The sequence below is a fragment of the Myotis daubentonii genome, chromosome 18, assembly GCF_963259705.1.
Source record: "Myotis daubentonii chromosome 18, mMyoDau2.1, whole genome shotgun sequence".
In the NCBI taxonomy this organism is placed as follows: domain Eukaryota; kingdom Metazoa; phylum Chordata; class Mammalia; order Chiroptera; family Vespertilionidae; genus Myotis; species Myotis daubentonii.
In genome coordinates, this window is record NC_081857.1 from 30,124,960 (window position 1) to 30,140,455 (window position 15,496).

The 15,496-nt window shown below is 43.7% G+C and overlaps 2 protein-coding genes and 1 non-coding gene across 3 annotated transcripts; 1 reads left to right on the top strand and 2 right to left on the bottom strand.

The window, feature by feature from the left end:
• Positions 1-5,671: 5,671 nt before the first annotated feature.
• TRNAM-CAU (transfer RNA methionine (anticodon CAU)) lies at positions 5,672-5,743 on the bottom strand. Its single transcript has one exon. It is a non-coding gene; the product is annotated as a tRNA-Met (tRNA).
• Positions 5,744-5,957: 214 nt separating this feature from the next.
• On the top strand, positions 5,958-12,747 carry ILF2 (interleukin enhancer binding factor 2). The gene is made up of 14 exons (XM_059675114.1): positions 5,958-6,090; positions 6,741-6,800; positions 6,957-6,999; positions 7,681-7,785; positions 8,786-8,863; positions 9,202-9,304; positions 9,402-9,467; positions 9,779-9,895; positions 10,784-10,862; positions 11,098-11,185; positions 11,530-11,591; positions 11,669-11,783; positions 12,005-12,095; positions 12,247-12,747. The coding sequence occupies exons 1-14, from the start codon at positions 6,086-6,088 to the stop codon at positions 12,405-12,407; spliced, it is 1,173 nt and encodes a 390-aa protein (XP_059531097.1). The 5' UTR covers positions 5,958-6,085; the 3' UTR covers positions 12,408-12,747.
• Positions 12,748-12,933: 186 nt separating this feature from the next.
• Positions 12,934-14,895, bottom strand: SNAPIN (SNAP associated protein). The gene is made up of 4 exons (XM_059675116.1): positions 14,704-14,895; positions 14,402-14,448; positions 14,037-14,155; positions 12,934-13,517 (listed from the first exon to the last, which is right to left on the bottom strand). Exons 1-4 carry the CDS (start codon positions 14,847-14,849, stop codon positions 13,416-13,418), a joined length of 414 nt encoding a protein of 137 aa, XP_059531099.1. The 5' UTR covers positions 14,850-14,895; the 3' UTR covers positions 12,934-13,415.
• Positions 14,896-15,496: the final 601 nt, after the last annotated feature.

The following is a 15,496-nucleotide window of genomic DNA, read 5'->3' on the forward strand; positions in this document are numbered from 1 at the left end:
CTATTTAATAGCCCAAACTTAAAAATGGGCCATCGCTGATGTGACTCACTTGCTTGTAGGGTCTGCCCGGACACTGAAGGGTGAGTCTCAGGTTCCATTCCTGGGTTTCAGGTTTAATCCCGGGTCGGGAGGCAACTGTTGGATGTTTCTTTCTGACATTGATGCTCCCCTCTTTCTCTCTCTCTCCCTTCCTCGTTCTCTAAAATAAATAAAAAAAAAATCAGTAGATGGCACATGAATGTTTGGTGTTCTGACTTGTCTTGAAATATTGGAGAGCTGATAATATATGTCCTGCATCTATCCATGATCAATCAGCTGCAACCAGTATCCATGACCTCCTTGAGATGTTTAGTTCATGATGGCTCTTTTCCACCCTGTTCACTCATTGGCATTACTGGCTGCAGTAGGAGTTTATGTTTTCAATCCTGACCTGTGATGTAAGGTGTGTTCACGTAGGAATGAATGAGGAGGAGAGGCAAGAAAGGGCAGCACATGGCAACTTAGGCAAGCTTTTGTGTGACAGGCTTGTCTTGGTCCCATAAGGGGAGCTACAGAGACTATAAAGGCAGATGGGAGATTGGGAGATTTAAAATTTTTTATATGTTTTTATTGATTTAGAGAGAGAGAGGAAGGGAGAGAGAGAGAAACATCGATTGGTTGCTTCCCGCATGCACCCCAACCAGCTACTGAACCCACAACCTGGGCATGTGACCTGAAACCAGCGACCTTTCAGTGTACTGGATGAAGCTCAACCAACTGAGCCACACTAACCAGGGTGATTTTTTTAAAAATATGTTTTTATTGATTTTTTAGAAAACGAGGAAGGAAGAGGTTTAGAGAGGTAGAAACATTGATGAGAGAGAAACATCATTGATTGGTTGCCTCCTGCACGCCCCCTACTGGGGATCAAGCCTACAGTCTGGGCATGTGTCCTGACTGGGAATCAAACTGGTGACCTCTTGATTCCTGGGTTGATGCTCAACCAATTAGCCACACCAGCCCAGCAGGGTGATTTTTGTTTTGTTTTGTTTTAATGTGTCAATTTTTTATTGATATGCAGCAAGCCACTTAAAAATTTATTTTAAAAAGTTTGGCGAATGTAGAAAGTTTCCTTGATGAAATATTAGCCTCCACATACACTACCAGGCAAACTGTCGTAGAGATCACAGAACAGAAAGTTCATAGACAATATAAAATTGCTTGAAGGACATAGCTTAACATTACTTCAACTTTCTTACTAGGGAGGTTTTTAAAAAACAGTTTTGTTGAGGTATAATTGATACACCATAAACTATATATTTAATGTATACAATTAGATTAGTATGGACATATGTATATACTTGTGAAAATATTGCCACCATGTCTAGGTAACAAATATATCTATCACCTCCAAAAGTTTCCTTGTGTCTTTTTTTTTAATCCTCACCTGAGGATTTTTTAAAAATTTATTTTACAGACAGAGAGAGAGAAATCATTTGGTTGCCTCCCCACCAGAGATCAAACCCCCAACCTGGGTATGTGCTCTAACTGGGACTTGAACCCAAGACCCTTCAGTGCACAGGGGAACCCTCCAACCAACTGAGCCACACTGGCCAGAGCTCTTGTATCTTTTGTGTTTGTGTATGTTAAGAACACTGACATGAGCTCTGTGTCTGTCCCTCTATCAGAGGGCAGACACCACACCCAGTCCAAGCTTTTTTTTTTTTTTTTGAAAAAAAATCTCTTTACTGAGTCACACCCTGCTGTAAACAAGTCATCATGAGAGCCCCACCCCAACCCCCAGACCACAGTCCTCGAGGAAATACTGGGGAAGGTCAGTGGGGTAGGTGCCAAGCAGGGCAGTGGGCAGGCAAATGCAGCAGGCTCCAGGTTTGTGGGAAGATGGGGTCAGAGCAGGAGTGGGGACTGAGCTCCCAGGAGCCTCAGAGCAGGGCCCGTAAGGACCAGGTCAGCCCAAGCTTTTAAGCAAAAAAAAAAAAAAAAAAAAGTAAAAGAACACTGACATGAGATCTATTCTCTTAAAAATTTTTTGGTTCTTTTAGTTCTTTCTCCTTGTTTTTTACCCTCTTAAATTTTTAATGCATAAATTTTTAAGTATAGGGAGATTTTTTTGTAAGTAGAATCAATTAAACTTCAGGAAGAGAAGACAATATACAAATAACCGAAGTCTAGGTGACACTGAACCATCTTTGAGAAGCTGAAGAAGCAGGTTTTTGGGAGATGTTAACAATTTTAGTTTGTTAGGTCTGAGGTGCCTGTAGAAACCTAAATGGAAGTGTCCAATAGGTCATTGGATTAGTGGAACTGGAGTTCAGGAGAAATGACTGGGCTAGATATCTAATTTAATAATTGAGCTCCTCCATCAATAATGTTTGATTAAATAATTTGTCTAATTTCTAAGCTGAAGACAACTAAAAACGTTGGATTAAATGCTTTTAAAAATCAAGCCCTGGACAGTGTGGCTCAGTAAGTTGAGAGTCGTCCCATGCACTGCAAGGTTGTCAGTTCAATTTCCAGTCAGAGTACATGCCCCGGTTGCAGGCTGGATCCCTGGGATGTGCAGGAGGCATCATATCCCACCCCCTCTCTCCAGCCCCCCATTTTTCCTTTTCCCTTCTCTCTCTCTCAAAATCAATAAAAATATTTTTTAAAAGATCAAGAAGTAGTACAAGTGTGAGGAATTATTGGTGTTAGAGCATGAAAGGGCAGAAAGACAAAGTTGAGGTCAGCAGTGGGACTGCTTTTACCTTGAGGTCATTTGCTGACCGGGAACCGGTGGAAGAAAATGGGCTGTGAGGGGCAAGTGAGACAAATTGGACTCCAAATGTCCCCAAAGGTGAGAATCCTGGTAAACCACCATCCTGTTTTGGGTTATGATCCTGGAAGGCAGCACTCTTAGGGAAAACCTAAGAGTAGGGTAAACTGGAAGTAGAAAATCCTGACCCCAAATATTCAAAAACCAAAATTAAGAACCAATTGATGGGTATAACAGCAAGTTAGACTACACTGAGAATCAAATAAGTGATTTAAAAGAAAGAACAGAAGAAAGCCCTGGCTGAGTAGTTCAGTTGATTAGAGTGACTTCCTAGTATGCCAAGGTTGTGGCAGGTTGCAGGCTCCATCCTGGTCAGGGCACATACAAAGACGAAATCAGCCATGAGTGGAACAACAAATCTATGTTTTTTTCTCTCTCATAATGACAATAAAAGGGATGAAAAACCTAAGAGAAGGTTAGAGACATAGAGGATACTGTGAGAAAGTCTGACACACCTTTATTTAGAGCCCAGACAGAGGGAAATAATAGGATAGAAACAATATGTGAAGAGATTATGGCTGAGGATCTTAAAAAGTAGATGAAATACATTAAGCCGCAAATTCCAAGTGCAACAAACCTCAAATAGGATTTTAAAAATCCATATCTAAACCCATCAGAATGAAACTGCAGGAAATTAAAAATAAAATGTTTAAAACATAAAAAAGTGGAAAAAATAAAATAAAACATAAAAAAAGAGTATTAATTGCCTTCAAAAGAAAAACCATTAGATTGACAACTTTTTTTTTTTTTTTTACAGTAAAAAGGGAAGCCACAAGAAGAAGGAGGGAACTTCATGTGTGGCTTAAGCTCAGGAGTTGCTGTAGTAACCAAGCTAAGGGAATAGTGGCCAATCAGAGGGGGTATCAAGGCACAAAGATCTGCAGCCTTTATAAACTGTAGGGAAAAGGGACTCAGTGGGACTCTTTCCCTCTCTCTCCCCACCTGGGAGTCTGTACTTGTTCTTCAATAAATTTCCACCTTTACTATAAAAAAAAAAGGGGGGGGGGGAGCCGTAGACAGTAAAATAACATTGTAAATGTGATGAAAGAAAGTAACTCCCAACTAGGAAGCCATACCCAGAAAAAAATATCCTTCGAAAACACATGTGAAATAAAGATGTATTAATACAAACCAAAACCAAGAAAGGGGCCAGCAGAGGGACACTAATTCTCAAGCAGGAGGAATGTTATTCCAGGTGAGTGATTGGAGTTGCAGGAAGCAATCAAGGGCGCAGCCCCTGGCTGGGTGCATGAATGGGTGGAATAACAAATCTCTCTCTTTCTCATCAATAAAAAATTAAAAAATGGTAAATTTAGTCAATAATACAAATAAAGTTTAAAAAATGGTAAATCTAAATGACCACTAATTTAATAAACATTAATGTCTTGTGGGACTGAAAATATATAGATAATTAAATTGTGTGCACATGTATACCTACACCTACCCAAGAGAAGTGAACGCATCTGACCACAAGAATTCTGCAAAAAAAAAAAAAAAAATGTCCATAGCCGTTTTATTTATAATGGCAACCCAAATGTGTTTGTCTGTGACTCAGTTGGTTAGAGGTCCTGAATTCATCAAAAGGAGAGAGGACAGACACACTCCTATGTGGCTCAGTGGTTGAGCATCAACCCATTCACCAAGAGGTCACCTGTGTGTCCAGTCAGGGCATATGCCCAGGTTGTGGGCTTGATCTACAGTGGGGGCCCTGTAGCAGGCGGTTGATCAGTGTTTCTATCTCTCTATCCCTCTCCCTTCCTCTCTCTCTCTCTATAATCAATAAAAATGTATTTTTAAAAAGGAGAAAGGACAAACTGTGGTATAATTATTCAATGGAGTGCTATTCAAATAAAAAGGGACAAATTACTGATAAATGCAAAAACTGGAGCTGGGGCAAAAAAAGAGTACATACAGTGTGAGTTCAATTATTTGAAGTTCAAGAACAGACAAAACTAATCTATGGTCACAGAAATCAGAAGAGAGATTGCCTTTAGTGGCAGGGCAAAGGGGTATGAGCAAACTGAGGTGATAAAAACATCACCTCAGTTGGTTCTATAGACGGAATATATTACTCAAAAATAATCGAGCTGTGGGCTTGAGATCTGTGCATTTGTTGTACTAAATCATATATCAATAAAGTATTTAAAAGAATTACAACAACAGCAATAGCAGATAATTCTGAAGGGAGTGATGACCAATTATTCCTGCATTTTTTATGAGAAAAGTAAAAAAGTATTAGATAAGTCAAGGATGCATGTTGTAATTTTTAGGGTAGCCAATATAAGAGAAGAAGAAGAGTAACTTTCAATTAACAAAGGCGGGGAGGGAATAATAAACATTAATCAATGCAAAAGGAGGCAAGCAGGGGAGAAAATGTATTACAGGAGGGTCAAAGCACGTAGTAATCTGATTGATTTAAACGCGAATACAGCCTATCGGTATCTGTAACTGGTGAAACCTCGCATAAGGGTAAAATCCGTCCGTTTGTAGAATGAGGAAAGAAAAGTGCGGGGAAACTGCCACGGGGATGGGCCGGGTCCTTCTCGCCTTGCTTCTTCCCTTGCTCGTTTTCTCTGAAATCTCTTTCCGAAGCTGCCTCAGTTTCCCTTCTAGTCCCTCACCCTGTGATTCAGTCAACACACGCCTCCTTTTCTCAGAGCCGCTTCGTCTGAGCAGTGTCCATTGCTGCTTAAAGTCCCTTCCTATTGCCTCATTTCACTTGCTAATGGCAAAAACGGCCTCAAAAGATTGAATTTTCCAGGGAGGAAAAAGTAGAAGGATGGCGTTTACTTTTACTGAAAAAGTTAAAATTCTCTTTATTCTAGTGAAGGGAAAAAGAAAAAAAAAAAGTCTTACTAGCAGAGGATGGTTTCGATCCATCGACCTCTGGGTTATGGGCCCAGCACGCTTCCGCTGCGCCACTCTGCTTCTGCGAGTGCAGGCGTCTCCTGATCCCTATAGAAAGTTTCCTACGTAATCTCTGTCCTAATCTCTTTACGCAGCGCCGTCGAATGTCTGGTAAAAAAAAAAAAAAAATCGTCATTACGGTGTAGTCTAATCTGATTGGCTAGTTCCTGACGCAGCAGGGATTTTTAATTGGTTTACAAGCCCGTTTTCTACGGCAAACCAATAGGCATAAGCGGAGGAGCGAGGCGGGAGCCAATCGCGCCGTGGCTTGTTGGCATACCGGCACGCCGCCTCTGCGCCTGGCGGCAGCTCGGAGGAGAGGGGCGGTTGGTGTGGCTTCCATTGTTCAGGATCTGGGGCGCCATGAGGTGAGGACACGGAGGGGGTCTGGAAAGGTGGGGGTATGTGGTCGAAATCGCTGGGGAGGTGGGCCTGGAGGAGTCGTGGGGCCGGGAAGGACCGCGTGCCGAGGGGCTGCCCTGAGAACTCCGGTCTGGGCGAGTGGGGGCGATCGGAGGCCGTGGAGGCGGGGAAACCCAGGCCTGGGGTAGAGCGTTCCACAGCCCGGTTTCTGGGGGTTCGGGTGAGGGGGGTCCTCGGGTCCCAGGAGGAGCACCCCTCTCGTCTCCCCGTGTGGCCTGAGGAGGCTTGAACGCGGCCTCATTCATCCTCCAAGTGCTTGACCAGATGTGCCCGGGAGATGGTCCACTCTCTCGATGACGAAAGAAGAGCCTTTAGTCTCTCCGGGGGCCGCGCTGGCGAGTCCCGGGATGACGGGGTGTTCCCTGGAGGGGCTCAGCGGTGGGGCCCCGTCGTCCTCTGGTGTGGGCTGTGATGAACGTCTCCAGATGGAGGAGGTCAGGGGTGAGGTTGGGCTTTTGAAATGGGGAGGAATCCCAGTGGGAACGGGGATGCTTAGTTTCCACAGGAAAGGTCGGAGATGGAGTCGGCAAGCTTGACATGATAGGCCAGCTGGTGGGGAAACGAGTCGAAGGCTCTTTGTTTTATGCGTTTCCAGGGGCGACAGAGGCCGAGGTCGTGGCGGGCGCTTTGGTTCCCGAGGAGGCCCGGGAGGAGGGTGAGTGTCCGGCATCTCTCACCCCAGTAAGAGCCTGGGGCGGACTCCTGGCACCCGCTTTTGTGAGGTGCAGCTGTGGTTCAGAGGCCACAAGCTCTCCTGCTAAGCGGCTTCATCTTCGGTAGTTAGTAATTTGGACTGTTTCTCTTGCTTCAGGTTCAGGCCCTTTGTGCCCCACATCCCGTTTGATTTCTACTTGGTGAGTACCACTGCCCCTGTTCCCCGGTGACAGGCACGGAGCCTGCCCACTTTTCACTTGCAGTTTCCTGGAGCCCAGCATCTCCCTGTGAAAATGGTGGTTGCAGGAGGAAAGGGGATTAGGGAATAGAGTTGGGGTTTTGAATCAGCTGCATGTTGCTTTACATACAAAAACAGTATAAGCTGGGTAGGTAAGCTAATTCCTTGGCTACTATGGGCAGTAACATGTTTGTAATCTTTGTTCTGAATAGTTATTGTATCTCTGGCTTATCTGTTAACGTAAAGGTGGCAAGAGCTTAAGTTATGGCTGTTTCTTCCAGTTTGTATCCTTGTTTGGACATCTTAAGGAGTAAAAACAAGTGTTAAGATTTTTTTGTTTTCAGTTTTTTCTGTTGTAGGAACAGAAATGTAATCTCCCCTGTATATGATTTTTTAAAAATATTTTTTTATTGAGGGGCTTGTATGCATGCATATGAGCATAACTGGTTGGTGAGGGCATGTGTTGGGGGGTGGGAGCAGCCGGGGGGAAAAGGAGACTTAAGTAATACCGGGGCGTACCCTTGACTGGAATTGAACCCAGGACCCTTCAGTCTGCAGGCCAATGCTCTATCCGCTGAGCCAAACCAGCCAGGGCTGTATATTATTTTGATAAATAATAAATAGTTGTTTATTTCTGGTTTAGTGTGAAATGGCCTTCCCTCGGGTTAAGCCAGCACCTGATGAATCTTCCTTCAGTGAGGCATTGCTGAAAAGAAATCAGGACCTTGCTCCTAATTCTGCTGAACAGGTATATTCTTTCGGCTTTTTTCCTGTGATTTCTCTGAGAAAGCTAGAGAAGTGAGTAACTACTGGTGAGGTTACTGTTATCAGAGCCTAAACTTCACAGGTTTATATTAGCCTCCCTCTCCCTCTACCCCCAGCCTTGTACATGGGGTGTATGTTCTGAGACCCTCACTGTTTGCCTGAAACTTCAGATAGTACTGAGCCTTGTATATACTATCTTTTTTCCTATACATACATACCTGTGGTAAAGTTTAATTTACAAATTAGACACAGTAAGAGCTTAATAGCAACAACTATAACTTCTAAAATAGAACAATTATAATAATATACTGTAATAAAAGATTTGTGAATATGGTCTCTCATAATCTCCTGCTGTACTGTGCTCACTGTCTTTCATGTGATAATGTGGATGATACGATCCTCTGCCTACATGATGAAGTGAGGTGAATGACACAGGCACTGGCATAGCCTTAGGCAGCTCACTAGAAGGGTTACTTGAACTGAAGCACTGTGACACCTCCAGTTGGATCTGATAACAGACAGGGCTATGGGCAGGTAGCATGTACAGCATGGGTACACTAGACAAAGGGGTGGTTCGTGTCCTGAGGGGGATGGTGCACAATTTAAAACTTATGAATTGTTTATTTCTGGAATTTTCCATTTAATATTTCCCTAACAGAGTTGACTGCAGGTAACTGAAACCATGGAAAACAAAACTAGCAAAATGGATTACTCTTAAAATTGTTCTTATTTCTCATGGTGGGTGGAGGAAGAGTGCCAGATTGCGTATGTGTTCATATTTTTATTAGGGGAATCCTATCTTTGAGATAAAAAAAAAAAGTTTTCTTCTAGCATATTCAAGGCCAGATGGGTCAGTGTTTTCAAAGCCCTATATTGGTATTGATTCAGCTTGTATGGAAGGGATTAGGGGGAAATAATTCAAACTGAGAAGTTGGCTTATAATTTTTCACCTTAGGTTGTTTTTGTTTCCTGCTATTTTTCAGGCCTCTATCCTTTCTCTGGTGACAAAAATAAACAATGTGATTGACAATTTGATTGTGGCTCCAGGGACATTTGAAGTGGTGAGTTTTTGATGATTTAGTCCTGGAAAAGGGCAGCCTTGGTCGTGTGGGAATTACATTGGCTCCTGTTTTTTTTTAATTCTTCCATCAAAGCCATGCCTACATGGGAAAGTACAATGGAATTCCTTTGTGGTACTGATCTTGGGGACAAGACTTGTATTACTGCTTTTAGCTAGCCATGATGTATCAGGCTTTCCTTAATGGTTTTGGGACATGATTTGACCTTTGCAACTTCCAAATCTGGGTGATAAGCAGCTGTGTTGTAACTGAGCTCTGAGAGGAACTAGGCAGTCTTTTCACTTTTTTTCCTTTCTCTCTGAAATCCTTTTTTCCAACAGCAAATTGAAGAAGTGCGACAGGTTGGATCATATAAAAAGGGAACAATGACTACAGGACATAATGTGGCTGACCTGGTGGTCATCCTAAAGATTTTGCCAACGTGTGAGTATACCTCTTTCTGGCTATGGAAACAACATAGCAGTTAGATTTGAGGCGTAGGGATCTTTAAAGCCCAAATTTCTCTTTTCTCTCGTTTTAGTGGAAGCTGTTGCTGCCCTAGGGAACAAAGTTGTGGAAAGCCTAAGAGCACAGGATCCTTCTGAAGGTTTGAGTTTGTTGCTGAACACGTATTTAGTGGACATAAGAGCCAGATCTGTCATTCTAAGTATACAGTTAAAGTCTGGCCAGAAGGAAATGTGATGGAGAGCTTTATGTTGGGGAAGTGTGGGCGCGATCTTCCTTGTGCAAAATCCTCTTGATCTCTACTTTTTTATTTTATTTTTGTTGACATGATCTTTACTTTCAAACCTCTGTATTCTAAATCCTCATTCTGGACTCTTGCTGCTTTTGAAAACCTATCAATTCACTAATGGAAATCTGAGAGTTAAAACTTTTGAATTTTTTCTTTTCTTTTAGTTTTGACCATGCTGACCAATGAAACCGGTTTTGAGATCAGTTCTTCTGATGCTACAGTGAAGATTCTCATTACAACAGTGCCACCCAATCTCCGAAAACTGGATCCAGAACTCCATTGTTAGTCCTTTTTTTTTCCATTGCTGGGAAATTTGGAGGAAATTCAAAAGATGGGATACAGTTGCTGTTGAGTTTGCTGAGCTTGTTGCTATTCCACATAAAACCTTCTGCAACTTAAATTTACTCCCAAACTTTGTTTTCTCCATCTGTAATTTGGAGACAGGTTTACCAACTTGCTAGTGAAATGATCAAATATAGGATGACCAGGAAAGCAGTTTGAGGGCTAAGAACTATGGAAATACTTACGGAGTTGGGTTAGGCTTTTGGAAAACGTTATGGATCTTATATGCTTCTAGATTTGGTCTAGGGGAAAAGTAGTGAGTTTTGGACAAGTGATTTGCTGATCTGAGAAACAGTGGTTTATTAATTTTCATTACTATTTTTGAATCCTCACTCAGTACATGTATTTTTATTGATTTTTTAGTGAGAGAGGAAAGGGGGAGGGAAACATTGATTGGTTGCCTTCTGTATGTACCCTGACAGGGAATTAAACCTGCAATGTAGGTATGTGCCTGGTCTGGGAATCGAACCCTTTTTAAAAAATTATTTACTGATTTTAGAGAGAGAGAAACATCTATTTGTTGTCCTACTTATTTATGCATTCATTGGTTGATTTTTGTGTGTGCCCTGACCGGGGAATCGAACCCTCAACCTTGATGTATTGGGGTGACATTCTAACCAACTGAGCCATGTGGCCAGGGCAAACCCACAACCTTTTGGTGCATGGGATGATGCTCCAATTAACTGAGCTAGTTGGTCAGGGCAAACATGGTGTGGTTTAGGAATTATATTATCCTGTCGTCCTTCCAAGTTACTGAACTGTGGTGGTGGGGTTGAATTGCTTGCTTAATAATAGGAATGTTTCATCTTGGCCTGTCATGCTTCTAGTGGACATCAAGGTGTTGCAGAGTGCCTTAGCAGCCATCCGACATGCCCGCTGGTTTGAAGAAAATGCTTCTCAGTCCACGTGAGTTCTCCCCTCACTATTTGAGCTAAGATAACCTAACCCTTCTAACTACAGTACAGGGCACTGCTGTACTTCCTCTGACCTTCTGTCTGGATTCTGAATTTTATGTTAAGCAAAATTCAAATTGAAATTGAAAGGAGAGAATGTGTAGTTCTGGAAATAGCTTTAGCTGTGTACCTCGGGTGTGGAAGTACATGGTCATTACTTTTAATGCCTGGATCCCTCCTACCTTTAGAGTTAAAGTTCTCATCAGACTTCTGAAGGACCTGAGGATTCGTTTTCCTGGCTTTGAGCCCCTCACACCCTGGATCCTTGACCTACTTGTAAGTAAAGGGCAGTTGTTCCTGATCTTCCCTATTTAATAATACTCTGACATCTACCAGAATCTGAAGTTTGGTGAAGCTTAAAAAATTTTTATTGCTGGACAAGTAATCCAATAAAGATTTTTTTAGAGTAAAAGAGTCGTTATTAATGCCCCTTTGTCTTTTTTATTATTGCTGTCATTTCACTAATGTAATAACGGAAAGGACAGACTAGATGAGCAGTCACTTCAGAATCCTTTCTGAACGTGAACATGTTGACTTGGCCTTAATAACCAATTTTCCTCATGATAGCTTAAAGTTGTAGTTTGTTTTATGGCACACCTACCAGATTAATTCTTTTCCAGGGGCACTATGCCGTGATGAACAACCCCACCAGACAGCCTTTGGCCCTCAATGTGGCATACAGGTACAGCATGCTTCTCTGGGTTTGGGACTGGAGGTAAACTGTCGTTTTTGCTCTTTTAACACCTCCCTGTGTTTCAGGCGTTGCTTGCAGATTCTGGCTGCAGGACTGTTCTTGCCAGGGTCAATGGGTATCACAGACCCCTGTGAGAGTGGCAACTTCAGAGTACACACGGTCATGACTTTGGAACAGCAGGTATTGGGACAGCCCTGAAATGGTCTGTTGTACGCCATTATTGAATACTCCTGGGTCTGAAGGCAAAGGGAATGTGGTCTTTAGGGGTCAGGGATATGGGGGTTCTCATATACTTTAGGCTTGAAATTGAAAGGTTATCTTCATCTCTGTTTTCATGAGAATGTTAGTCAAACAAGGTGTTTTGATATTTGCTTATATATCCTCACTTTGCTCTCTTCCAGGACATGGTCTGCTACACAGCTCAGACTCTGGTCCGGATCCTCTCACATGGTGGCTTTAGGAAGATCCTTGGCCAGGAGGGTGATGCCAGCTGTGAGTGACCCCTGGGCTGGAGGTTCTTTAGGGTATTCTGTGGTCTACGAAGAAATTCTACACTACTCAGATGTCTCCGTATTTCCACTGTGTAGATCATGACTTGTATGCTGGGCTATGTGTCTGAAATCACACCTTTTTTCTCTTCTAGATCTTGCTTCTGAAATATCTACCTGGGATGGAGTGATAGTGACACCTTCAGAAAAGGCTTATGAGAAGCCACCAGAGAAGAAGGAAGGGGAGGAAGAGGAGGAGAATACAGAAGAACCACCTCAAGGAGAGGAGGAGGAAAGCATGGAGACTCAGGAGTGACTCCCTTCTCTCCACCCTTTCTTACCCAAGGGGAAGACTGGAGCCTGAGCTAACTGCTACTGGGTTCTATATGGTGGCATTTCTGAGGGCTGGGGGAGACAGGAAAGAAAATAAAAATAAACCACGGAAGGAAATGTCATCCCACTGAATTCTTATGTTGCTTAGTAGCCAGAAGTCTCCCATCTCTAGTGAAGCAGGTTACCAACTTTTCTTCATGATATTGTAGAATCCCCAGGTCCTTGAAACCTCTCTTAACCAGTACTTTGTTGTTGAAATGTCAACTGTTCATGCCTGGAAATTTTTTTTTTTTTCTAAGAAAAATAAAGTACTTCCTACTAGGGCTCTTTCTTGGTCTTGTATTTCTGTGGTATCTGGCCACCCTTTTTGCTTTCTGTACTCTTCATTGAAAAAATGCAACTCAAGTATTTTCATTGTGAATGCTAGATCACAATTTGAAGCTGTATTTGAATTTATTAAAGTACAAAGATCCTTGGAACCTTTCCATATACCAAAGTAAACTAGAGTTTTGTTTAAGCATTTATTGAATTAAATGGTTCCAGCAAGACTACTGTGTCCAAGCCAGTGAAATCTACAACAGGGTGGATGGGTGACTGCCTGCCCTCTCCAAATCCTAAGCATAAACAGGAAAATGGGAAGTCACAGGTAGAGGGTGTGCTGCCCAGGCCCCAACAACTACCAACTTTGCCAGCCATGTAACAAGAAGCCCCTCCCTGGTTAACTAGATTTGAAGGTAGAGGTGAAACTTAAGTATGTACCTTTAAAAAATGTAGAGGTCTCAGCTCATTCTTGGAAGGAAGAGCTGGAATAAATCCTTTGGGATCCTGAGTCCTGAACAGGTTTCTGTGGACCCCCACATAAATGGGTACGACTGTTAAGTGCTTCAAACAATCCATAGGATTGCCTTGATGTCCCAGGGTTAATAGGGTGTCCTGAAGGAAATGAGGCAGGTGGGAATAGTACTTGAGCTATTCTGAGGCCCATCTTCTGTTACTTGCTTGGGGAGCCAGGGGGGTAAACTCCTGAATCCAGCATTGCCCTCCTTCGGGCTGTTTCCTTGGCAACACTGTGGTTTAGCCGCCTCAGCCGCTCCTATAAGACAAATTTGTAATCTTAACTGCTCTGTGAAAGGCTTTAGAGCTCACTGTTACCGGGCATGTAAAATATCTTAGGCTTGCTCCATCTCAATGTAGGTCTCCTAAGGTATATAAGAATGTAAATAAGAGCCACTGGGTAGTGAGAAGAAACAGTTCTAGCCCGGCTGATGTGGCTCAGTGGTTGGGCGTCGACCTATGAGCCAGGAGGTCATGGCTCAATTCCCAGTCTTGGCCAAATACTCAGGTTGTGGGCTCAATCTCCACTGGGGTGCAATCGATGATTCTCATCGATGTTTCTATCCCTCGCCCTCTCTGAAATCAATAAAAATATTTAAAGAAAGAAAAAAGAATAAACAGTTCTAGACACTAATTTAGTTGACGACTCCCTTTCCCCAAAGACTTGCAAAATGACTTTCGTTGAGTTGGAGACGGGAGACATCCCTTGAAAAGTGGAGATACACACTGAGAACTTACAAAGCAGAGCAGAGTCACTGCTGGCAGGAAATTCTTTTACCTGGGCATTCTGCAGAATGTTATTGACCAAGACAACTCGTCGCCGGGCGTTCAGTAGCTTCTTTACATAGGGGTCGAGATCCAGGGCCACTTTCTGATCCTCATTGATACGGCACAGCTCTGTGGGTGTAATGTAAGGTGCAACTAATACCTGCTGGCGCACGTCTTGTTTTTTGGCAAAGTAGGACGGAAAACGCTCTTGCACCACAAGGACCACAGTCACTAGAAACTTAACGGAATCTGAGGCAGCGTTGCCATGCTGCAAGGAAGTGACGGAAACTCAGCCCAGAGGACGGACTTTGTGGCAAAACCTAAGGTTCGGAAAGCAAGCTGAAGGATTCCGAGTACATAGGGATGCTTACTCACCGGTAGCCAGGTTGTCGATTTGTTCCCGCAGCTCTACCTGGCTCTCTCTGCAAAGAAATGCAAGACCTGCAGGGTCAAGCAACGGGACTCAAGACACCTGTTCCCCGGCGCATTTCCCAAGCGCTGAGAGCAGCCGGCCGCCGCCCACGCCCACCCCAGGCCGTTCTGCCGCCTCCGCTTTTCCATATTCTCAGCCCATCAGAGCCCCGGCAGCAACCCCTCTGGACTCCGCCCTTTCTTGGCCCCGCCCCACACAAAACACTGAGAGCGCGAGGCTCCGCCCAAGCTCCCCTCTCGGGCACCTGACAGCGTGGACGTGAGAGTCGAGCTGCTGCACAGCCGGTCGCAGAAACTCGAGGAGCCCCTCGGCGAAGATGTCGCGGCCTGCGGGCCCCGCCACCGGCGTCCCTGCCCCGGACACAGTGGCGGAACCAGCTCCCGCCATCATGAACTACCCTTATCCCGGAACCTGCCGCGAGGGCCGCCGGGAACTGAAGCCCCGTCGAAGTGCGCCGCGCGGGGGCGCCCGAGTCATGCGAGCCCCCGCTCAGCCCCCGGGACTTCTGGGAAATGGAGTCCCTGGAGCCGGCAGGACGGGGAGGAGGCCGGCGCGTTTGATGCTCCGGGAGTTGTAGTTCTTTATGGGCCTTGAAGGGGCGGGTTTTCAAAATCTTCAGACTTCAGTAGCTGGGGAAGGAATAATTTGGGAGACGGATACTTTTTGTTTTCTCCAAAGGTGAAAAATAAATTCTTTTTATTATTATTTTTTTTATTTTCCTTAATATCTTTTTTATTTTATTTATTTTTATTGAAAAATTAATTCTTAAATCCCTAGTTGGCCATAGTCTTCCTAGCCTAATTTATGAGAAAACCAGGTTACATTCATAGTATAGTTTTATACTTCTAAATTTACGAGAGTCCACTTAAAAAAAAATCCTCACCCAAGGATTCGTTCATTTTCGTTCATTGACTTTTAGAGGGGAAGAGAGGAGAGAGAGAAACATCAATGCGTCAGGAGCATACCAGAGGCAACAGTTAGCTGTATCTCTCTCACATCGATGTTTCTCTCTACCTCTCTGTCTTCGCCTTCCTTCC